The following is a 25413-nucleotide window of genomic DNA, read 5'->3' as shown; positions in this document are numbered from 1 at the left end:
AATTATGTTGCTGGTGTCACGCTGCCCTGTAGCAGTTCTTAAATGCTTAGACTGTCAGTATCAGCTGCTATTGTCTGCTCTTTATAATTGTGTGGAATAAATACTTTTGCTCCCATATCTTTCTGGAAACACACACAGAACTGCTGAGCTCTGCAGTTTTACTGTGCGGTGACACAAAAGCGCCACTGAATTGGTCTCGGAAACAACCAATGAGCTCAAAGCAGCAGTGCTTCAGTGTCCACCAGTGGCCGGCTGATGTCAGTTTCCAGCTGGATTCTCGTGGCTGTTTTGTGGGGCAGAAAGAATTTTCTAATCCGTCATCATTGTACCAATTGTCTATAAAAATTAATGTGCGAGTGAAGCTCTTTCACAGGGGGGGCTATCAATATCCAAATCCCAGTACATGAGTACAAAAAACGAAATGAATGACTCTGAAGATTTCAAGGTAACAACTTGACATTTACATTTTGGATTTGAATTTAATTGAGCAATGTCCATTGGTAGGGTTTTCATATATATTACTTCACTTTTTTTAAAAATACCTGGAGGATTGTATTTTTAATTTAGAAGTCTTTTTTCATTCAATATGATTTCAGATTTGATTGCTTACACTTCTTGGTAATCATTTTCATGCATAACTTGACCTTCTCTTACCATTATTCTGACAGAGCCATTGTTTGTTTTCCAGGAAGGCCAAAATAGAAGCAACGACCAAATAGATGGCACCGGGATGAGTCTAGGCAGCAAGAAAGGAGTCAGGGTGACTGGGAAGTATGTGCCTCCGATGGATTGGAATAGCAGAGGAGGTGGCCCATCCATCATCCATGGTCCCGTCGGTACACCAGTAACTCCCAACACTCCCACAGTTATCTCCATTGGCCCTCTGCCTCACCAGCCCCCAGAGCAAGTTAATGATCCCTCTGTGGATGAAGCTGATGCTGGGGACGACTGGACCACAGAGGCATCATGTCAAACCAGGTTGTCCTATGATAAAATGGGTGTTCCAAGGCAGACCATGGAAGAGCTGAAGACCATCCTGAGGGTCAGTCCCCTGCTCAGTATCCGGGAAAGACATGAGGGGAAACCAGGGAGTCCCTACACGTATCTCCACGGAAGCAGCACTAGTGGTGGAGGGACGGATGGACGGCAGGATGATGGAAACTCTCACAGGGTGTTCAGCACCTTCAAACCACACTCTGATGCTTCCAGAAGGGGGCCCAGATCCAGAGATAGCACATCTATTCAGCTGCCTTCCACCATGGATTCATCCAGCTCGTTCAGGTTCAGTGCCAACACAAATAGGCAGCCTGAAGTCAGGACCCACACATATGTGAGTGGTGGCTCCTGGGGAGAGACTGGCGGTTCTCATACAGGTTGGTGAAGTTTGATTAGATTTAGTTACACTGTTCTTGATAGAAAGGAAGAAATATTTTATGTTGAAAAAGTATATATTTGGCAAATAATTAGACTTGGAATGATACCTTTCTGCTCACGGAAAACGATTAGAAATTACTGGCTCATAAAAGCTGAATACTGAATATTTCTCATTGTCTTGAATATAAAAAATGGACACATTTTTGTTTTTGGAAAATTCATATGATTTAAAACCTTCTTAAAGGTAATTTAATCAAAATAAACAAATTAGTGTTGTAATAAACTCTCATTATTCTACATTTAAAAGAATCTGGGACAACAATATATGAGGTCTAGCTTAAGGATTTTTTTGGTGGGATTTGGCTTTCTCTGCTCATAGTATTACATTCAGTGACTAACAGTGAGGTGTTTTAAGCTGTAATATCCACTTGACTGTGCTGCCTGTGGACAAACTGTTTGAAACTTATCTTAAACCAGATAATTGTTTCTTGTCTAGGGTGGTCCTGATGATGCTACTTGAACTTGATTATGAAATCTCTGACTTAAAAAACAACATGTTTTTTTTCTTTCAAAAGTGTGACACTTTATATTTAAAATGAAAGATTCTCAAATGTTTTTGCAAATATTTCAAACTGTTTCCCACAGATAACGGAAAAGACACTATTGAGATCTCTGGGAACCAGAGGTTCATTGCAGCCATGGAGCAAATTAAACAACAAATAGCACGTGACAATATCAACTTCGTCCGCTTTGAAGCCACTGACCTCCATGGGGTGTCAAGGTCCAAGACAGTACCTGTCCGCTTCTTCCATGTAATGCACATCTATCTATCTATCTATCTATCTATCTATCTATCTATTAGGGGTGCAACGATACACAAAATTCACGGTTCGGTTCGGTTCGATACTTTGGTGTCACGGTTTGATATTTTTTCGATACAAAAAAATGTTCATGCCTTTTTAATTTGTCATTTATTAAAATTATAAATATATATTTTAACTCAAAATTACAGTTTTTAAATTTAACCCTAACCCTTGTGCGCGTTTTTTATTTTGACAGCGAATGCGCACCTGCGGACCACTTATGTGCAGCCCTGGTTATTTAGCTTGTCATATTGCAGCCACAGAAATTCTTTTGTCCATGAAACCATAAAGCTGCACTTTCTTTTTGCCTTATAGTCTGATTTGTCATAACTTCTCCGTTTTGTGGTAAGCTTTTCTTTGGCTGTCACTTCTTCACCCCGACCTGTCTTATTTGGCTCAGCAGAACTAAAATATATATACTGCTACTTTTACACACGGACTCACATAAGCTCAGCGATTCTCTGTGCGATCAACCTCTCACATGTTTAAGCTTGCTGCAGGAGATTTCACTTGTCATGTTTGCATAGTAAGCTAACGATTAATAAGACGATGTCAGAGGAATTGGTGCACAAATTATCATCACTCACAGATCAGTGCTGTCATTGCAAAGTGAAAGCAAAAAAACAAGCGCAAATTCAAACGCGATTTCAATATGTCACATATTGACAGTGGCTCACCGATGCCAATGACATAATTACCCAGCTACATTTCTGAAAGAATGCAAAAGCATTGACATATATTTTTCCTACAATAGCCCGACGGGCAGGGCAGAGAGATTTTTGTAGCCCGACTGGAAAGATCGCTAGCTCCGGGACGTCGGGCTAGCGATTTTGCAAGCCCTGTATCTGATTGAGGAATCACTCATCTTTGGAAAAGAGAGTTTATTACAGAGAAATGTCTCTTTCCAAAATAAAAGCTATACTATCCGCTTCTTCTGGGCTATATTCTCAGCAGCATAAGGAGAATCACGTGCTAACAGCTGTCTAAATGACTCGGCTAAAGTTAGTAGCATGCTTGTTGTTTTTGTCTTTGCACTAGGATGATGTCGGCGTAAATGTGCAGTCATATTCGTTGTGTTCCCACTAGTGCTTTCAGGTTAATCTCGTTGAAATGACCTTAACGCCACAACAGGCAAACCTCCGTTAACGAGCTACCACCGATCGCCCCGTGCATGGGGCTAGACGGCCAACACGTTAACGAGCTAACTGCGCTAACACACTAGTTCACACCAATGTAATTAAGCATTGCATGGCACATCCAACATACTGTTTTACTTTAGTCCATGACTCGCTTACCTTCAGGGTCATACGTCACATGAAAACCAAAATAATTCCAAACGCCAGATCTGAATGAGGGTGGGGGAGGTCCATCTTGCAAGGAGAGCTTAACTTCTGTCTGCTAGCTTGCCCTGCGCTCTTCCTCCTGACTATGCTGTCTGTGTTGAGCGCTCAGTGGATCTGCGCTGGACAGTGCAGCCTAGGCGGAGTAGTCGAACGCAGATTCACTGAGCGCTCAACACAGACAGCATCGTCAGAAGGAAAGTTGATAAAATAAATTACAAATGTTGTATTGTTCGATACATATGCGTACCGAACCGAAAGCACTGTATCGAAAGGTTCAATATCGATACGAATATCGTTGCACCCCTACTATCTATCTATCTATCTATCTATCTATCTATCTATCTATCTATCTATCTATCTATCTATCTATCTATCCCTTCTAACGAAAGGTGAGAAGTGCTTTAATGCATATGTTTCACTCACAGGAGAAAGCAGTATATGGGGTACCAATGCCAAGAAGCTATTTGGAGCTAACCCTGAGCCCACAAAGCAATGAAGTGGACCATGCAAACACTGCCAATTTCAGTAGTGATGTCCTTCTGATCCCTGACCTTTCGACTTTTAGGGTCCTACCCTGGGCTGAACAAACAGCACGGGTCATATGCGACCCATGCACCGTGACCGGAAGCCCCCTTCGCACTTCGCCTCGCCTCATTGCCAAGCAGCTTCTCGGTCAGCTCCAAAGCCTGGGTTTCTCCCTGCACTCATCCTTCACCTATGAATGTTGTGTACTAGGAGCGCCGGACCGGATTGGACCAAAGACACTCCTGTTTCCTGCCACAACCCTGCTCAGCAACCATGACCTGCCTTTCTTCCAGCAGCTAGTGGACAGCATGTACTGCATGGGGGCTGACATAGACAGCATTGCTTCTGCAAGTGGCCCTGGGCAGATGGAGATCAACCTGAGGCCAGAGTTTGGTATTGCTGCCGCTGATAGCGCCTTCACCTTCCGCACCGGCATCAAAGAAATGGCTCGCAAACACAGCTACATTGCCAGCTTTTTTACTGACGATGGTCTATACAATGCTGGGGTGCTCTCTCATAGCCTGTGGGATGCTAATGGGCGACGGAGTCTTTTCCACAGTGGAGAGAAAGCAGGCGAGATGTCTGAGATTGGTAGAAAATGGTTGGCAGGCCTCCTGACCCACTCTGCTGCCCTGAGCTGTTTGATGTCACCTGGCCTGGGTTGCAGAAGTCACATTGCCAAAACCATCAAAGACCCCAAGCGGTTGCTGTATGCCACTTGTGGCAGCAATGATAACAGCAGCTCCTTCAACATCAAGTGTCACGGCGGGAGGGAGACGCACATTGACAACAAGCTGGGCTCAGCCATGGCCAACCCTTACATTGTTCTTGCAGCTACAGTGGCTGCAGGACTGGATGGTATCAGAAGAAACCTGAATGTTGAAAGCAGTCTTAACAAAGCCCCTATCCAACAGAAAGAGTTCACCATTCCAGTAAAGCTTGACGAAGCTCTGGAGGCGCTGGGGGAGGATCATGTCATCCGCAGTGCCCTTGGGGAGCCGTTTATTCAGTATTTCATTGCCATGAAGAAGTTTGAGATTGAGACCCAGGAAATGGATGATGAGAGGAACAAGTGCTTTGAGTATTTCATATAGAAACCCTGAATTTACTTTATACAAAACACACCTCCTCCTGCCAAACAACTAAAAGCATGTGAATCAGCTGCTTGAATATACACGATTTTATTTTATACAATGTTATACATTATTATTAGACACACTCTAGATATTTTAGAAGATATTACTTCAAAATAAAGGCATTAAACCCCCCAAATAAACAGCAGTATTGTGCTATTTTTTTGTTGAGTTATTTTGTTGTTGTATGCACACAGCAAAACACTGTTCTGGTTGTTAATGCCAAGAACAATGCAGTCTGCTCTTACTCTGAATGGTGTGAATATAATGGCATAGTAGCACTAAACCTTGGTGATCATTCCAAACCTAAACTCCAGACCTAGGGATAGGTTTAGGGTTTAGTAATAATGTCAATTGTTTTTAGTGCATATTAGTTAGAAGGATTTGATCTTGAACACAGGGTCAAGTATAGGGTCATTGCCAAAACATTGCCATGTTCACTGTAGAAAGCTAAAGTTCTCTCCATTGTGCATCCATTTATATTTATGCCTCACTTACTTTGGCACATTATTTTTGAAGCTCTTAGCACTGAAGTTGCAGTTCTTTAAACTGCTCATACATGTAGCAGTAGACCATCGGTTAAATGCAAAGGTTGCTCACCCCAGTGTGTGTATCAGAAACATTGTGTAAATGAAAGTCAACAAAGTCAAAAGTTGTCTTAACATTGTGTAAAACCAAACTATTTTGTCTGGCTGACAGTAGGTGTAGAAATGCTTTAATGACAGCGAAGTGGTGGTGAAGACAACTGACTACTACTGTCTGTCAAAGTAACTAATTATAGATCATCTGACATATAACAGGTAGGTATTGGTTAATTGGTTAAGTCACGCCCAAGTAAATACTGGACTAGATCATTAATGATGAGGATGGGGGGGAGGAGACATAATCCCCACCTGTCTCAAAATAACACATGCGTGATTGGTTAATTTGAATTTTTTTTCTGTTTCCTGTCTTGTATTTATGCAATTTTCTACAATGTTTTACTATGACCCTGATGAAGGCCACAAGCCGAAGCGCGTTGGTCAATTATTAAAGTTGTTCATCTTCCCTTAAGTGTTGCTGGAGTTCCTGCATTGTGAATTCTATCATCCTCTCCATGCACCTTGGAAGTAGGTGAAGTTGTGTCAGACATTTTTGCTGAAAGTAACTAATTATCAAATGCTGATTTCAAGGGCAGAAAGTTTTACATTCTAATCTGTAAAGCAAAAGTGGGATTTAATTTGCATGAATTGAAAGGAAAAATGCACGTTTCCTTCAGTGGTCACACAGTCAAGCACAGTAACCAGAAAACTAACAAATTACTTCAATGTGCATGCACATTATCCATACCCGAAGTATCAAACCAAAACAGTCCTATTATCTGCAATATAATGCTACAGTGCTAGCAATAGCACAGAAGGGCTGAGTCATTGTCTATTTGGTCACAGATTTTCTCTGACCTCCCACCTGATGTCCTCTTACAAGGTAACATAAGAAAAGCTACCGTGCATGCTACATCCATCCTTTGCACTTTTATGCACCTTCATGCATTCTGTTGTCTTCCCTTTATTTACTGCCACACATCCTCTCTGCCCTGCATATTTCACAGGCTACAAAATGTTTGTATGAGCAGTTCCTCCGTGTTAATGTTGTGTTATAGATTTATTTTTGATCCACCAGTGCTCAGGCTTTAAAAATATGCTTTACAACATACATATTCAAAGTTTATTGTGCATAGAAAGATTAGAGAGATTTTGAATTTCTAAAGATTTTCTTTGACATGTGACAAATATTACACATGAAATTAAAGTATATTTTAGAGAATTAAACTATTTAACTGATAATGTGTTTTAATGACAAAGACATGTGCAGCAAGCAGAGTCCTTTGCCCATCTGTGCTAAAACATTTGCAAAACAAGAATTAGAAATGCTTTATTTTGTGCAGAAGAACCAAAAAGTAATGAAGAATTTCAGATTATTTTGACAAATTCAGCTATTATTTAGGAGTGCAGCCCAAGCAGTTGAGAAAATTGCAACAATTTAGTTTTCTGGTGTGTAATAAGCATGTTACCGTCTTGGGGTCCCTAGCTTGGCTGCAATTTGATATTCTTATTTTTTCTGTGGCCTCAGTGTGAATCAGCTGCTCAGCTAAATCTTTGACTTAATAAAAGCCACCACTCATCATTGTCTTGCAAAGTTATGACATCATCATTATCATCAAACATAGCTACCCATAGCTACAGTTATGGTCTTATTTCATGGCATGTAAGATATGCAGGCTGAATGTTGTGCACAGGACCAAAATGTAGACTCTCAGGTAGACAGCGGTGAATTTGAAGTGAACTGTTTATTGTTTTTTGCAATAATACAAAAGGTAAATCATAAATCCAGAAGGGAAACACTGAAAACTATAAACTGCTGAAACCTAAACAAATACACTAGAGCTACTATCACTGGGGTTGAAGCGAATAGGCACACTGACAAAGGACGCACAGAGACAGCAGAAGATGAGGCAAGGAAGCAAAAGTAAAAGCAAAGCATAAGGAACAAGCAGCTCACAAAATAAAGCAGGAAGCAAAAACCTAACACGTTATAAAGAACAACACCAAGATGGTGATCTGTAGAGGGAGCTTATAAAGTAGGCATGTAACTGTGTCTCTGCTTAACCTAAAAAGCTTTGTAGAACTGATGTGAAGAAGAGTAACACTGATGACTATGCAGCAGATATCTTCCACAGAGACTTAGAAAGCAGTTTAGTGTTCACAGACACTTTATGATAAAATATCTGATAGAAGTCCAGTGTGAATGCTTTCATATTTGGAACATAGTTGCTAAATTCATCAAAATACACTGAGAAAATGTACAGCATCGTCCATATTTAAAAAAAAATTATATATCAATATGCTTCATGAATGATACATTATATGATACATTAAATGATAAGGCATATGACATATTTTTGGTGTTTTTTTGTGACACATTGCACAAAAAAACCACCAAATCCACCAACGCTTTGCTCCACAATTTCAGTCTTCATACACCATATGGACAAAAGTAGCTAGTGAGCTATCTACACATTACACCTACAGGAGCTGGTTATCAATAGAAACCCACACCATAGAGCTCCTGGCATGCAGTTTTAGTACTGATGTTAATCAACTGTAGAGTAGAGAGTCAGCAGAACATTAGCGCTGTGGGTATGGCTGACAATGACTTCCACTTTGCCATAATAACACTTACAGTTCATCGCAGAATATCTAGGAGGGGATACAGTTCACAGACATGTTGTTTGTGAAGGCAGACTGTATGACAGTGTGTTTGATTTTATACACCTGTAACAATGGGACTGAAAACACATAGATTCAAGACTTTTGTCTATATAAGAAGTATCCATCCATTCACTTCCGCTTATCCTTTTTCAGGGTCGCGGGGGGCGCTGGAGCCTATCCCAGCTGTCATAGGGCGAGAGGCGGGGTACATCCTGGACAGGTCGCCAGTCTGTCGCAGGGCCAACACACAGAGACAGACAACCATTCGCACTCACAGTCACACCTAGTGGCAATTTGGATTATCCAGTTAACCTATCCCCACAAGTTGCATGTCTTTAGACGGTGGGAGGAAACTAGAGTACCCGGAGGGAACCCACGCAAACACGGGGAGAACATGCAAACTCCACACGGAAAGACCCCGGTCTGATGTTGGAATTGAACTCAGGACCTTCTTGCTGTGCTGCAACAGTGCTAACCACCGTGCTGCCTATATAAGAAGCAAAAAAACCAAATATGTTTATTAATTGAACACTTTTCAGTAATTTCCAGCAGCTCTGAACATTTTCAGAGAATGAACTGGTTCTTATATAGCACTTTTTTACACTACTGAAGATCTCAAAGTGCTTTTATACAACACGTCTCATTCACACAAGCACTTTTTTCTACTGTAATTCACACACATTCATCCTCCCGTGAATCCATCGTAGAGCAACTTAGGGGTGAGTATTTTGCCTAAGGATACTTTGACACACGGATCAAACCACCACCCTTTCAGCTAGTGGATGACCTGCTCTGCCTCCTGAGCTACATCCACCCTTTGTTTCAGTACTGTTTCTGAAACAAGAAGAAATATATTCAGTGGCAGATGAATGTATGCATTACTGTATTAGAGTAAACCAGTGTATGTTTGTTTAGAAAACCTCAGGTACAGGTTATAACAGTGGGCCTTACTGGTGTGGGTTTTTTTAAACGTAGATATTTCACAACAATACTGAACAACAACAGAGGTGTTGGTGTTGTCATAGCATAAAAGATGCTCTCATCAGTCTGATCCTTTAGGTAAACTAAAAGAATAAACATATTTTGCATAAGACATACCGTATCATTATAATTTAGCTTACTGAATCAAACATTGCTGAATGTCCTGAAGTGCTACTGTCAGATTCTCCCTGGTTGCCTTAACTCCTCCTCCCCAGTAAGATCCATCTCAGACTTTAACTGCAAATACCGATTTATCAAGCCTTGTTACTGGCATCAGTGGCGATTTAAAAAAAAATGTGGAGCATACTGCTGCGGTGTAAAGAAACCGTTTGTCTAGGCATGGAAAACAGCTGCATAAACAAAACATGTAATATGCTTAAACTTTGCCTTCATTTCTGACCATGTTGGCCTTCTTCTGTGCCTTCGCTACTTGTTCTTGTTTATTAGATTTCCAACTCGCTGCATGAATCGCTCCAGTTTGTTATCAGTGCTGCTCTGTGTCTGATTCACTGAACGGGCAGACTCGCGCCTTTGCAAAGAAGAGATTCTCTCTTTGTCTGACGAATATGAATTTGCCTTCTTCTTTGACTTATCCAGACGTAGATTTTCATTGCTAAGCAAAAACTCATACCGACTGTAGGCTTTGTCTTTTGGTCTCTGATATAAAGTCTCTCTTTCGTCACCCACAGTGCCCTTTGAGTCTTGCTCTGCTGCAAGGGCCATCTTCTTTTTGCTCAAACGCTGAGGAGAAAATCTTGACAGTGGAGATTTAGTCTTTTCTGTCTCTGATGGACTAGTAAGGGAGCTCTGCAAACTGGGCATGCTCAGTGACTGGCTTTTTGTTGTGTGCACTGCATCAGGTGCCAGGGAATGGGCAGCCTTCAGTGGCTGGCTTACTCCTGAGGTCCTTCTTTGGAGAGACTTATTTTCATTTTTGGAAGTTTTCTTTTCATCTGATGTAGGCACTTTCATTTTCATAGAATGTTTTCTCTGTAGCGCTGCATCTTCTGGCTGTGCTTCCCCTTTTTCTGTGTGACTGCCCTTATCTTCCACTCCCCGCTGAGGTCCTGTAGATGGATTGAAGACTTCCAGAGAAGTTTCAACTTCATTAGAAATGGATTTCTTTCCTTGCCTTGAATCACCTGAGCCTGTGCTTTTGGCCACCCTATAATGCTTTCCTGTGGCTTGATCCTGAATTTCTTTTTCTGGAGATTTTACAGAGTTCTTAGGAACAACCTCCTCATCTTTGCAAATCTCACGTCTGACTTTAAGTGCTGGGTCTAAGTGAGTGTGGGAACTGTCTTTTTCTTCAGGGACCTCGGTCAAAGATTCCATTGCTCTCGGATGCTGAATGCTAACACTGCTGGACTGTAAATGAGAAGGCTTGAGTGGTGCATCACTCATTTTCTGGTCTAAATCAGCAGCTGATCTTGTCTTGGATAGAGGCTCACGCCAATCATATGTCTGCATTGTTTTTCCATCTGAAACCACATCATGGTGAGAGGCAGAACGATGTCCATCAGTGAGCACTGGCTCTCTTTTGTTACCTCGCTTCTTGAGCTCCCTGTTTTCCTGGCTGCAGCTTTCTTGTGCCGCTAGCTCCGATTCTGTGATACTCTGCCTTACATCCAGGCCTCTTAATGAAGACATCAGTTTGGATGTTTCTGCATTCAGATACATGGACCTCAAAGACTCGTGGCTTTGCCTGAAATTGTTATAGTCCTGCAAACTGAACCTTTTTTGCCGTGTTTCTTCCATTCTGGACTTAATATCTCTCGACCTGCTGTGAATGAGCTGTGACTGATAATCATTTAAGCCTGTGTGACTGCTATATGGAGATGTCACAGGTGAGATCGCATCACATGACGCACCTGGATGCATCTCATTCTCATTAAGATAAGAATCAATCTTCCAGCGGTGGAGTGATGTTTCTGAGTTGAATGGTATTAGGTTCTGGTCCGCACCGTAACGTGTCTGGTGCCGGAGGTGATGGTGCGACATCCGGTTTGGTAGAAGCACCTCCCCACCTCCCCTCGGTTTAGATCCACTTCTCCCAGGGACTCCAATGTCTTTAGTTCCCATCCTTAGCCGAGTCATGGAGTTTACCTTTTGCAGCTCGCCTCCATAACTGTGTCCTTTCACTAGGTTCCCCATTTTAGTATAGTCATACTGATGGAGCCTATCCTGGACACTCAAGCCTCTGGTCATTGTGCCAGAATTGTTGAACCTGTTGTCCTGAACACTTCTCACCACGTGCATCACCCTGGATCTCCTGTGAATCATATTAAGAGAAAGCTGGCTGGAGTTTGGGCTCTCCAGAGCCAAAGTATCTTTAAGGTACAGAACAGGTGGCCTCCCGTTAAGCAAGACTGAAGAAGTTGTGGAGCAAGCATAGAGTCTTCTGAACTCTTCATCATAAGTGGAAACCAGTTGGCCTGTGACAACCAGGACCATACTGAGGTTGATTTTCTCAAAAGTCCATGTGTAGCTGAAAAAGAAATTGAAGAACCAGTACAAATCATAATGATGCACAAATTTTTAAACAGTATTAATAATAAAGTCATGCATATCTTCATTATCTAAATTTTAATGTGCTTAATCCACAACTGAAACATAACAGTGGAAATAAGGGCCAACCAGGAAACACATCCAACACAACAAAAGCTATAGTAGCAGAGCATAGGACTAAAGTTTAAATCATATGATGTTTGAACTTGGCAAATTCAGCAGAAAGTTTATGTGTTTCTGGTGCCTGCAACTGCCCACAGGCCACTGCATTTATTAAGTGTTCTTCTTACCTCAGCTCTGTGTGTTCTCAAACAGATAAACTAGTTTTGCTGACTTGGAAGATTTGTTAAGTTTGTCTTAGAACTTGCTCTGGGGTTTGTCTTTTTTTAAAACTTTTTTTTCTCTCTTATTTTTATTGTTTCAGTAGTGAAAGTTTCAAATAATGTAACTAATCTCCGTGAGCCACGAGCTCAGGCTGCAGACTGCTCTAAACACATACTTGCTCGATATGATAAAAGTGAGACAGAATCTTCCTAATATGGCTATTTGACCCGCCAGAAGAAAGCCAGTCTAAGTGGTGAAGGAAGGCAGCTAATCATATTTTTTTCTTCCTAATTCACCAATTTTTATTTTTAAAAATACCAGAGTAGCACAGTGAGTTTACATGAAATTGCTTTAAGGTTTACTTAAAGTTAGCAAAGCTGCCAAGTAGAGCTAGGCCAGGCCTCTATTTCAATTTAATCACAGAATACTTTTGAACAGCACTGACTCACCTGTATGTTCCATACATAACTGTCCTGCAGTCCACAAGTATAAACTTCTGTTCCAAACCTCCATGAAACTTAAACCCCGAGCGACACTGATACTCTGGCCCCTGAACCGTCCGAACACAAAGATTCTGATGGAAAAATAAAAATGAGAATTAAGGCCAAAAATAAATCAATTTCATTTCACCTACAAGTAATATATGTAATGCTTATTTGAGAATGCATTAAGCAATCTCTATTTGTAAAATGCATTATCATGCAATGATAGAAGAACCTACTTCTGGCTTATTCACAACAGATCAAAACAGTGGGAAGCTCCATGTGTTTAATTTCAGAGTTTTTATACCAGATGCTCATCGTAATGCAATACCAAAGGGATTTATGTCTTCATCTTTGATAAAACCAGTGATCTTTTCCTTTTTTGGTGAATGTGTAAACATCATGATACAGTAAAAAGAAGAACAAATGGAACTCTGCTGACCTCCAGTGACATCCTCACTGGCTGCAAAACTAGCCAAGGAGGCTTAATCAGGTCAAACGATACAGTGACAAAACATTTCCTTGTTCCTGATTTCTTATTTATTTATTTAGTTTTGCAAAGACAAAAGGAAATACAAAACACAGCTTTTAAATCATGATTTCACTTATTAGTGCACAAAAGGCTACCCAAATCTGGAAAAGTAATTCCCCCCTAAATCTTATCTGCAAGAATGAAAGCTACTGTGGATACTGCCTGTGGCTACAAGTTGCAGAAAGTCACTTTCCCACCAAAGATTACTCCAAGTATTCTCAGGCCAGACATCATCTGGTGGTCCACCGTGCAGAAGTGCCTGTACACTGTGGAGATAATGGTACTATGGGAGGCAGCATATACAATTCAAAAGGCTCAATTATGCAGACATAGTTGCCAAAACAAAATGATGTAGCTGGTGCAACCAGGTTTCTCAAAAGCATGAGCATCCAAGTACATGCGTGGGTCTATCAGTGACCAGTGAACAAGGGTGGCTACCTGATGACCCTGACAACAATAAGAATAAGAATAAATTTACTGATCCTTCTGTTGCTGCCTCCCCAGTGTTCAGAGATGTTCAGCATGAGGTAGGTTTTGTGACACCAGTGGCTGAAGGTTTTTACGAGATCCCTGTGTTCGGATTCCTGTCTGCAGTTTTAAGCAAGTTTGTCTTGGTGTAGAATCAGCTGTTCCAAGGTTTTCATGATGTGCATTATAAGGGCCACTGGTCTAAAGTCATTTAGTTCAGCAAGACGTTTTATTTTTGGTACCGGAAAAATAAAGGATGTTTTCCACAGTCCTGGCAGTAGACTCAGATTAAAAATCCTGTGGAGAGGTTGACACAGTTGGGCAACACAATTCTTGAGCAGCCTTGGACACACACCATCTGGGCTATCATAGTCTTCCTAACTCCAATCTCACCCCTGTCTGTGACAGACGAGCATGAAGGCACAGGTGTGAGAGGGGAAGTAGCTGCTGTATTAGAAATGAAAGGAGAAGGGGGAGCTTGTGCAGGAGCAGACGGAGTTACAGTGAAGGAGAAGCAGTGGGAGTGAGTGTGACCATAAAGTTGAAGGACTAAAGAACTGCTTGAGTGCATCAGCTCTTTCCACATCACCCATAAGTGGCTGTCTTTTCTTTTTCTTTTTGTTTCTTTTTAGTATTCATTCCTTTTCACACCTCACAGATGTTGCTGTATTCTAGCTTCCTTTCTATCTTCTTTATCTACTACATTTCTGCTGTGTTCAGTCACTTCTTCAGCTCATGTTGCATCTGTTTGAGCCATTCTTTGTCACCACCTCTAAAAGCTACCTTTTTCTGGTTGATGATTGCTTTTATGTCATTTGTAATCCAGGGTTTGTTAACGGGGCACAGTCTCTGTAAGTCATGACTGATGTCTGTCAATATTTCTTCAACTGTTCTCATCTGTTTCCAGCAGAACATTCAAATCTGTGCATTCAAAGCAGATAAAGGTTGTACCCCTCCCTCCTGACCACAGGACACCAGTGCTGATTATCAGGGATTCTAACATCAAGTCTTACGAGCTTAACTGCAAGGAGATTTTCAGGTTAACACTGTTTTATAGTTGATAGTACAATCTTTGAACATGCATTGTTTTTCAAAGACATTACACAAGAAACAGGAATGTGATTTTGCCAGTTTAAAAATAATTCATGCATGTGCTGGACATACTTCCTTCTAAAAGAATTACATAGAAGTAATTCAGCTTTTGTGTTATTGATTGTGTTAGTTTTGTTTTGGGCTAACAAGTTTGGCAACTTACATTAGCTAGTTTGTTAACAGGAATATGATGCAAGCCTGTTTCCAAAAAAGGAGTGCTTTGATTATCATTTCAGTAAGAAGTACATAATTTGAACTCTTTACTTAAATGAAAAGTGCACAAAGGCACCACATTAAATGTTGCAAGTAAATCTAATATTCGTTCATTTTGATTTATCTGAATGTAACTTCTTTACCGTGTGAAAGAACTATGTGCCACATCTTTTAAAAACTAAATGATTCCCACGTCTCACTGCTCAACACATCAGGGCCTTCAACACTCAAAAATGAAACTCAAAAACTCAAACCGAGAGCATGAAACATGAGTTCAGGGTTGTTTCAGTCATCAGGTGCAAACAGCCTAAATCTTAACTTAATTGAAACACTCCCCCCCCCCCCCCCAGTTTCCATTACTACTACCTTTACACAAACACATGAAAGCACGCACACCCTTTGTCAAACTCTACATGATCAAACCTGTGTGAGTTTTCCTCAGGCTGTTTTTTTGATGTTGCTAATGGCTAGGCACGCTGCAAAGAGGTCGTGAAGCCGTCACTGCGTTCAGAGCTGATGACTCTTTGTTTAGACTGTGGAAACATCATCTAATGCTGTTTAACAGGAAAATCCAGCCACACTGACAGATCTGTCCTGCGGTTGCTGCAGTTGTGTGAAAATGGCAGGTAGAGACACAGCAGGGAAATGTTGGTAAATGACTGTATTTCCATCAGGGTGCGGAGAAAATGTCAAACGTAATATTTTAAATGCTCTTTTGCCAACAGAAGAAAGGTTGTGAAGCCTCATGGGAAGCTCTGGGGGAATGCAAATGTTAGACTATGTCAGATGATGTTTAACAGGTCAACAGGCATGTGTGGGCCCAATTATGGCTTTGAGTAGCAAATGTCTCCATACATGTCTACATATCTGTGTACCCACCACCCCTCACACACACACACACACCCATCCCCCCACACACACATACACACACTCACTGCCGAAGTGACTATGACTTAGAGCGCCAAGGGTTAAATAAATGCCCAGCTCTAAGATGACTCTACCTGTCTTAGTTTGGTATGTGGCTGTTGTTCACTATCAGCCACTGTGCTACTAAAGCCACCACACAATGGAGTTGACAGTTTTCAAATATTTTGCAAGATAAACATTGTTTAAAATGCTAACGTGTATACTATGCACGGGAACAGGAAAATTACACTTGGCAAGAAGTGCAGAAGAGCATGTTTACCAGAAGCCCCTTTTTATATCAGGAAAAGTGGAAAACATAAGAATAGGCCTGTTGTGTCTCCACTGTGAAATCCAGATAATCACATAGGTCTAGTGGAAGATAATACATTTTTTTTTCCTGATGATTTTTATTTTTTGCAGTTCATGGCCTCAACAAGTACAATAATATCTCAGCATGGTGATAAAACATACTCATCTGATACTGTCGCCCTTTAAACCTTGTATTTCAAGGTGCCGTGTTTCTCACCTTGAGCTCTTGAATATTAATCTCCATGTCGTGTGCCATTTTGAGGAAGCTCTTGACATGGGAATCATCCAGAAGGATGTAGACCACCACTCCCCTCTGTGTCGCATTGATGAGTTCTTTGAAAATGTCGCCATCAGTGAAGACATCCATTACAATGGCAATAAGCTGGAAGCACATTAGACGTGGAAATGTTTTCAATTTTGAGAAAATACAAATTAAGTCAAAAAATGTATGAGTAGTCAACATCAGGACTTGTATAGTAGAGATGACTTTCCACACAAAATTAACTGTATCATTGTGCAAAACACCTTCTTAACTTGAAATAATCTTTTATGCAACACAAATAATGTCATTACTTCTGATGCATGCAAAGAGAAGTAACTGCCAACTGTATATATGCAGTTATGTGAAAAAAAAAATCTTTTATTTTTAGAGTTTATGTACTGGGCCATAATAAAAAAAAATCATCTGGTCCTTAGCAGGTCTTAGAATTAGGCAAATGCAACCTCGTGTTGGTTAATCTGTGACATTTTGCACAGTTTCATTATTTATTTAACAAAAATTAAGCTACAATGCAGAAGCAGTATCTAAAGTATAAGAATGCGGACTAATTTGTTTTACATCCTTTTTGCTTCCATAGAAATGTGGAGGATAATTAACAGGTTCTGTTACTATAAGGTCATCAGCAAATGTGAGTACCTCTATAACAGCAGATGTTTTAACAGTTTGCTGTTTTGGCGCATTGAGGGGGTGAGAACACAATCCCGGGGAGGAAAGACATCAGCAATGATCTTACAAAAACAACTGTTGCTCCCCATCAATCTGGGTGGGTTATGAAGCATTTCTAAACAACTGGAATTTCATCACTATACAGTCAGAAACAGTATTCAAGTGGAAAAAAGTCGCCAGTGTTGTAGTGCACATCCTAGCAAATTTAATTTAAGTAAGACTGTTTAATGCTCAGAGAAACTTCAAACTTCATAATAGTACAGTTAGAAAAAGACTAAATAAACACAAAATGTTTGAGAGGATCCAGGAGGAAACCTCTTCTCTCCAATAAGCACATGGCAGCATAGTTTAAGTTTGCAAGGTTGCATCTGAACAAACCAAAAGACTTCGGGAACAATGTCCGCTGGACAGACAAGACCAAAGTGAAGATGTTTGGACATAATACACAGGACCACACATTTGGTGAAAACCAGACACCTCATACCAGCTGTCAAGCAGGAAAGGTGATGATTTTGTGGCAAAAGGGGAAACTACATAGTTTGTATCTCACTGACATGACCAAATGTTTAACAGTAAGAAGACAACAAGCCCAAAGAATTAGAATTAAAAGCAAGTGTACTTTCTTTGTCAGGTGACCGTGAATGAGTAAAGCTTCGTGAGCAGACTCACTTTTTAGATTGTGATTTACTGAGCACCTTTGCTTGTGATATTTTTTGTTGTTATGAATTCTGTAAATTAGACAAGTGGTTTGCTAAAGAGGAAAGACAGATTTTTTTTAAATCAAATATCAGACAAAGTTTTACCTGTTTCAACATAACTGTTGCCTACGTCATTTCATGATATATATTTATGTATAGGTACTTTTATTTTGAAATTAGTTAGATTTCACCTTTAATGTGTAGCATCTAAATTTGTTCTGCCAGTTATTATGTGGTAGAACAAAAAAGGTCACTTTCACAGTTACGGCAAGTAGAATGATTTATTTTTTGTGTCAGCATTTTATATATCAGTGCTTTCATATGAATTTAAACAAGTATTTAAACATGTACTTGATCACAGGAAAACTATTTTTTAAAGAGTGGTCTGTTCAATTGTTGGTTTGCAGTTGGTTTAATTAGTTTTTCTGTAATCAGTTTAAGGCCAACCAATCCAGCCATAGCTATCTGATCCTACTGTGGTATTTTGCTACAATGTTGACTACAAGAATTAATGTTAATGTTTCACAGTGATACTTTTTCCATCTCATTTGACTGATCTTTTAACTAATTTGAAAGCAACAGTATCCTTACTGTTGTATCTCATCATTTTTTTTTTGTAGATCCTGTGATTCAGTAAAATCTTCAGATGTTTGCAGTCTTTATTGGAGCAGTTTTTCCTACACTGCATACATGTGCACAGAAAAAAGCTCTTCTCTTTACTCATTACTATATTTACTTATTTCTAAATTATAATAAGCACTTTTTAAATGACTTAAAGGTAATCCTTAAGTTTAATATTATAGGTTTAAATAAAAAGGAAAATTCCAGGAAGTGTGAGGTAAAAAAGCAAAAAACAGCGTGTCTGTTTGTGACCTCCACGGGATCCTACAAGATCATCTCATTAAAAGACAGCGATGTGAAGACTAGATTAAACATACAGCAACAAATTGCGAAAGCAGTGCAACAGCACTCATTTTCTACTCTTTCTACAGGAGATAACTGCACAGGAAGTACAAGATGAATTTGCTTCATGAAGCAGGTTCCTGGGGAAAAAATAGGAAATGGAAAACTGCAGTGACTTGCTGCTCTAATATAATATTACTAATATTTCTAGTCATGAAATGCATTTTAAGCATAAATACAAATTTCTACCAGGTTGACATCACTGTTACCGCTTCATGATAGCTACAGCTTTAAAGAACATTGCTGCAACAATGTTTCTGTGAATGTTGAATTGCTAAATACTTTTTCTCTGAAACCTGCCAAAGTTAGTGCAGCCTACATGAATTCAGACTGGCCACTCGCCTGCCTCACACGTCACAAAGCAAAAAGCTGCACAGTAATGAGTGACTTCCATCGTGTACATTTTCATGATAACAAAAGTTCAGTTGCCATAGTAGTTAACTGCTTCAAACATTTGAACTGGTGTAGTCAGCTGATTGTGTGGGTTAATGTATGTTTAGCCCTTCCCTGCAGTCTCCTGTGTATGCAGAGAACTATGCAGAGGTGTTTATATGCCTACGCAAAACTACACCTTTCACTAGGAATTTGTACTATTGATAAACTATTGTCCTTGTTGATTCCTCCACCTGATAGATGAGGCGTTATTTTCTGGCACTGGCCCAGGAGCATTTCTTTTGTTTATATCGCAGTGCTGAGGCCTCACCTTCTGCGCAGCCTGAATCTGCTTCCGAACCACCTCTTTAATTGTTGGTGTGTTCTGTCTGGGTGGGTGAAACAGCAGGCTAATGCTGGTCTCTACACCCTCCAGCGCAACCCCTGGCCAGCCCAAATCCAAGTCTGGCACCTCCTCTTCCGACTCAATTGGGAAATAGGTGGAGGGTTTGACCTCGTCTGTGCTGCGTCTTCCCTCTGAATCATCTTCCACAACCGGTAACTCTGCATTTTCCAAAATGAACACAGTCTCTTCCTCTGAAAGGAAGTGGTTGATCTGCTCAGCTCGAAGGAACTCTTCATAGGCTTCTTTGCCGCCACATAGTAGGGCATAAATGGCTAGACGATAGGATTCTTTATAGTGCGGCTGAATGTAATCTGAACAGTCCTCTTCAAGTGAAGACAGGCATGACAGATTGGACTCCATGGATGCGAGAACCCCTCTGAGTCTCTGTGTGCAGCAGACTTCTTCTTTACCTTAAATGTGACACACACTATGCTGTTACAGGGTTCACTGAGTTAAACTTGCATTTTAGAGCTGAATGTCAAAAAAGAGATAATTAGGAAAAAAAATATTATGTGTATGACTTTAACATTTTTATCTGCATTGCTGAGTTGTAATATGTAATCTTTAACTAATCATTAAACATGAACAGGACAAACATGAGACAACTGTCAACATACAATTTTTACATAACACTACAGAGCTTTGGAACAAACTTTTCCAGCCAATCACAGAAAAATGTAAGACCATTTTATTTTCAGTGCATTTAGTTGTTGTCTTAAAGAAACTTAGACATGCAGATAATTTTATTACCATGGTGTCATATGAGAAATGTTTCTCCTCTAAGCTCTTAGGAAACCAAAAAGGTACATGTGGTTCAGCACAAACACATAAACAATATGAGGCATGTGCTTACTTCTTCAGTAACTACTGTAAATTGTCAGGAATTCAACACACTTTCAGCAACATATACAAAGAGACTTACTTCATAACTGGCCAAAAAGAATCCTGGTCTTCCTGATTAATCAGAGGCGAGAAACTTTAAACCAGCTTAAAAAGTTAAAACCTTCTGTCGGTCCTGGTGTCGGTACTCTCTCCAGCATAAGCTGGTAAGTGCTAAAGGTGTGGATTCGCGAACTCTGTACAAACGAATAGCCTGTTGTACCTGCTCTGTTTGCTCGGCTGACAGCTACAGTAACAAACCCCACCCACCTCAGCTCACCTGGCTTTCAGAGGCAGGTTGGCTTGTCTCGCAAGTTGTCATGCAGTCCCTTGGAGTCTGGCTACAAGTGCACATTTTTACTTTTGGCTTCATTAACTGTAGCCGAAGGATTTGAGTTACCTCTTCTAGGGTGAGGTGTAGCAGTGACTACTGACAAAGACAACAAAAGTAGGTTGAGAAGTAAAGTTTATTGCCATCACAAAGCACTGGGGAGGAAGACATAATGTGTCACAGACAGAAGAGCCTCTCAGGTACAGAGACAAGGGCTGTGAATGTTTTTGTTCACAGACAAACTAACCCTGGGAGAAGAATGGCTGGAGCACAAACACAGTAACCTGGTATTTGCACATTTTCACCCAGGTACTAACATTACCCCACATCTGTACCTGCTGACTCCCAGCTCATCCACTTTGATACTGGTGTATTACAACTTGGATCTTATTTTTGTAGGTTTTGATATTATTTGCTTTGTTTTGTATAATATCACACTCTTTGACATAAGTGCTAAATGTAGGGAAACACAGTAACAGAGAAGATTAAGATTAAAGCACTGAAACTGGAGCTTAAACCTAAAATATTTACTAATTTCTTTAATTTTGTCCTCTAAAACTCTGCTTATCTCTTTGTAAGACAGTTCACTGACTTACTTTTTTGTGTCACTAATACCCAAGTTGTAATAGAGCATAAATATCCTTTGACATCCACAATTTGTTGCAGGCATTTCACTGACATTGCATAGTGGAAGGTGCAGCCTTTAAAACTTTGTAATGAATATACACGGACATTTTATGTTTCTCAGTGTTTTTCTTGTGTTAAAAGGAACCACTTTAAAGACATATGATGGCCCATACATGACTGTGAGGTGTAGTCCAGAGTAAGCAGCAGTTTTTGAAGTGGGACTTTGACGTTATCTAAATCTAAATAAACTTTAAAGTAAGAGCTCATTGTTTCACACTAATGCTTATAAATCAGTGTTGCTAACAGCGAACATTAACCCCCACATTCTACTTCCTGGGTGGAGTTGGAGACTTCATGAATCTGGGTGGGGTTGGAGACTTAACACTGCGTGGTGGAGTAGGAGACTTCGGGGTAGGGGTTGGAGACTTGGAGATTGGGGTGGAGGCTGGAGTTGGGCTCTTCATGGATGGCGCTGGGGTCTGGGTTTTAGAAGGGGTGGGGGTTGGGGTCTTGGAAGGGGGAGCTGGGGACTTTGGCAGCACAGGCGTGGTGGCGGCTGCTTTGGCCTGCCCCAGTTTGGGCTCAGGGATCTTCTCTCCGTGCCTGTAGACGCTGACAGTGATTTCCACAAACTCACCACCATACTTGTTCCGTACATTGATGCTGTACTTTCCGGAGTCTTCGGGGGTGACTTTGTTAATGACGAGGCTGGCAAACTTGCCACCGTCAAACATGACCCTGGTGTGCTCAGTGGAAGCGACTTCCTGCTCGTTCTTGAACCAGGTGACCTCAGGAGTAGGCTCGCCCCACACGGTGCAGGTGAGGCTCAGGGACTAGAAAGGACCAACAGTCAACTCAAATCAAAATATATTCACAGAATACGATTCATATTTTAGGTTTGTTACATTCTTACACAAAGATTTATTTATTCATGTGTTTATTAAACTAATGAAAATTGTTGTAATCACTTGACATAATGAGGTCAGACATTATAGTATTTATTTATTATTAACTCTGACCCACAATTTGAAGTTGAAGTTGGCATTTCTTTTTAAACATTTTTAGAATGAACCTTAAACTGCAGACTAAATATGAATTGAGGCATGACATCTGAACAAAAGCCATCCAAAGAAGTGTTTTGTCAATACTGTTATCAATACTGTACGCAGCAGTACATCTCAGACTATGGTGTAACACAGGGGTGGGCAACTCCAGGCTTCCAGGGCTGGTGTCCCTGCAGGTTTTAGATGTGTCCTTGAACCAACACAGCTGATTCAAATGGCTAAATTAGCTCCTCAACATGTCCTGAAGTTCTCCAGGTAAAGAACTAATCATGTGATTCAGGTGTGAGATCTAAAACCTGCAGGACACCGGCCCTCGAGGCCTGAACTTGCCCACCCCTCTTTTCACTCTCTGTGTTTATCCACCACTCTGCATTTAATCATTACTCAAGCATCATCTTCCACAACGTGTCTTTTCTCCCTCTGTGAAAAGAGACGTTGATTGCCGAGTTTGGAAAATGTTTACCTTCTCCTCCATAATGGTGACCACATCAGGTAGACCACCAACCACTCTACCACGGTCTGAACAGAAAAAGAAAAAGTCACTTTTCACTCCCAGACTTAGAAATCAAAGATCTTAAAACTACAGCAATCTGTCTTTTTACATTTATTGTGTAGTGTTGTTATTGTGCACTAGTAGATCAAGTCTGAGATGTTCAGGGGGAGGAAGAGGAAGAATGAGTAAGACATTCATTTCTACTTTGCCTTTAAAATAAAATACCTTGCCCACAAATTCCTGTGAAAATTTTCAGAATGCTTAAAAAGAGCTGTCGAGGGCACTTGTGATTATCAATTTTTTGTCCTTGTAAGATGTGCGCATAGTATAAACAGCTTAAAAAATAATTAACCAATGTACCTTTATTGAAAGATACATGAGGAATCTCTCTCAAACTGTCTCAATACAAGTTGTGAAATACTCACTCTTCTCAGCGAATGCAGCCGCCCTAAAAGACGAAGAGGAAATTCGATTTGATTAAAATTTGACATGATTAAAACCGCATGTCTACAAACTTGTAACATCAAAACACTTACTTAAGTCTTAGGTACTCCTCATAGGCATCTGTATATGCTACAAAACAAATGATTACAATGGAGTCAATTTTTCAAAGACAAAAGGTTTCACATCTTAGAAACTCCAAAATAAATAGACAAATAAATAAGACAATCACAGCAAAAGAGAAAAACTGTAATGAAAACAAATGGTGGCACAGATGGAGGTTTTTACCTTGTCCAGAGAGGTCAAAAGTCCGGGTGTGGGTCTTGACGCCATCTGAGATCTCCATGGAGTAATGACCCTTCTCCTTATCGGACGGATCGCAGATCTGCATCCAGGCCATCTCAGCTGTACCGCCAATCCTCATCTTCTCAGAGGAGGCAATCTTACTCTCCCTGCGGGTTTACATCATGGATCTCAAAACTTCGTTATTAATTCATACAGAGTGAAAAAACAAACACAGACATTTCGTAGGCTGCTTTCAAATGTGAGATATAGTGACTCTAAGGCATAATGTCTGTGTGCTTTTACACCCCTTTAAAAACTAGCAGTGCTTCTCTACAATATTAAACACTCCTGATCAAAGTTGGACACAAACAAACCCCACAAGTGACACATTTGCATGACATCTCCTTTTGCTAACTGAGCCACCCACAGAACTACTCAAAACATCTGTGTTTGAAGTGTTTCATAGAAAATTTGTTTCAAAAGATGTTATGATTCAATGCTGTCTCACATGCAGCAGCCTGGGTAAGCTCACAGACTGCCTATAAGTGTCTGTGAATAATGAACTTTTGTTCCATATAAACAGTAAAACAAAATATCTCAAAAAGTAAAATAGCTAAACCTTAAAATGATAAACTAAAAAGAGATATTTGAATAATCTAAAATATTTAAATTCACGACTGTACTTGTGCTTCCAGATGGTTTTCATCTCCTCTGTATAGTAGTTCATGTAGCACTGCAGTCTGATGCCCTCTGGAGTACACTGCAACACCAGCTCAGAAGCAGATGCACCTAAAGACAACCACCATGAAACGCACAGGCACCAACAATAGGGAAATGACTTCAGAATGTCATCACAGCCTCGTCTCTTAGCCAAAGCAGACTTAATGTAAATTTGTGTATTTAGAGAAAAGCTGGGGTTCTCAGAATTGTTTCCAGGTTAACATGTACACGTACTTTATCCTTCTGAACCAGTTTCCAGCTCTGTCAGCATCAAACTGCAGCAGTACTGTTGCAGCTGACTTTGGTGCAGCTTTTCCACTGGACTTTTCTTAAGAAAGGCACTTCTAGTATATGTATATATTAGGGGTGCAACGATACACAAAATTCACGGTTCGGTTCGATACTTTGGTGTCACGGTTCGATATTTTTTCGATACAAAAAAAATGTTCATGCCTTTTTAATTTGTCATTTATTAAAATTATAAATATATATTTTAACTCAAAAGTACAGTTTTTAAATTTAACCCTAACCCTTGTGCGTGTTTTTTATTTTGACAGCGAATGCGCACCTGCGGACCACTTATGTGCAGCCCTGGTTATTTAGCTTGTCATATTGCAGCCACAGAAATTCTTTTGTCCATGAAACCATAAAGCTGCACTTTCTTTTTGCCTTATAGTCTGATTTGTCATAACTTCTCCGTTTTGTGGTAAGCTTTTCTTTGGCTGTCACTTCTTCACCCTGACCTGTCTTATTTGGCTCAGCAGAACTAGTCAAATATAAATCCTGCTGCTTTTACACACGCACTCACATAAGCTCAGCGATTCTCTGCACGATCAACCTCTCACATGTTTAAGCTGCGGGAGATTTCACTTGTCATGTTTGCATAG

General features: G+C 40.4%; 3 protein-coding genes across 5 annotated transcripts in view; 1 reads left to right on the top strand and 2 right to left on the bottom strand.

Moving 5' to 3' along the window:
* The first annotated feature begins 403 nt into the window (after positions 1 to 403).
* Positions 404 to 5199, top strand: lgsn (lengsin, lens protein with glutamine synthetase domain). Its single transcript, XM_085355550.1, has 4 exons — positions 404 to 445; positions 689 to 1373; positions 2020 to 2186; positions 4006 to 5199. Exons 1-4 carry the CDS (start codon positions 404 to 406, stop codon positions 5197 to 5199), a joined length of 2088 nt encoding a protein of 695 aa, XP_085211676.1.
* A 4694-nt stretch (positions 5200 to 9893) lies between these two features.
* Positions 9894 to 20046, bottom strand: LOC146630031 (uncharacterized). The gene is made up of 4 exons (XM_085355549.1): positions 19612 to 20046; positions 16519 to 16683; positions 12749 to 12873; positions 9894 to 11955 (listed from the first exon to the last, which is right to left on the bottom strand). Exons 1-4 carry the CDS (start codon positions 20044 to 20046, stop codon positions 9894 to 9896), a joined length of 2787 nt encoding a protein of 928 aa, XP_085211675.1.
* Positions 20047 to 20994: 948 nt separating this feature from the next.
* Positions 20995 to 25413, bottom strand: part of myom2a (myomesin 2a) — a 29288-nt gene continuing 24869 nt past the window's right edge. For all 3 annotated transcript variants that reach the window (XM_085356753.1, XM_085356751.1, XM_085356752.1), the window contains 6 exons: positions 24490 to 24595; positions 23810 to 23973; positions 23617 to 23653; positions 23506 to 23528; positions 23051 to 23106; positions 20995 to 22356 (listed from right to left, as the gene is read on the bottom strand). In XM_085356753.1, the coding sequence (XP_085212879.1) occupies positions 21850 to 22356; positions 23051 to 23106; positions 23506 to 23528; positions 23617 to 23653; positions 23810 to 23973; positions 24490 to 24595 (893 nt within the window). In that variant the 3' untranslated portion in view covers positions 20995 to 21849. The remainder of the gene's footprint in view (positions 22357 to 23050; positions 23107 to 23505; positions 23529 to 23616; positions 23654 to 23809; positions 23974 to 24489; positions 24596 to 25413) is intronic.

This window comes from Diplotaxodon limnothrissa, linkage group LG6 (genome assembly GCF_057381915.1).
Source record: "Diplotaxodon limnothrissa isolate DT_005_m linkage group LG6, D_limnothrissa_male_GT1.1, whole genome shotgun sequence".
Classification (NCBI taxonomy): Eukaryota; Metazoa; Chordata; class Actinopteri; order Cichliformes; family Cichlidae; genus Diplotaxodon; species Diplotaxodon limnothrissa.
This window is presented reverse-complemented; position numbering and strand designations above follow the sequence as displayed.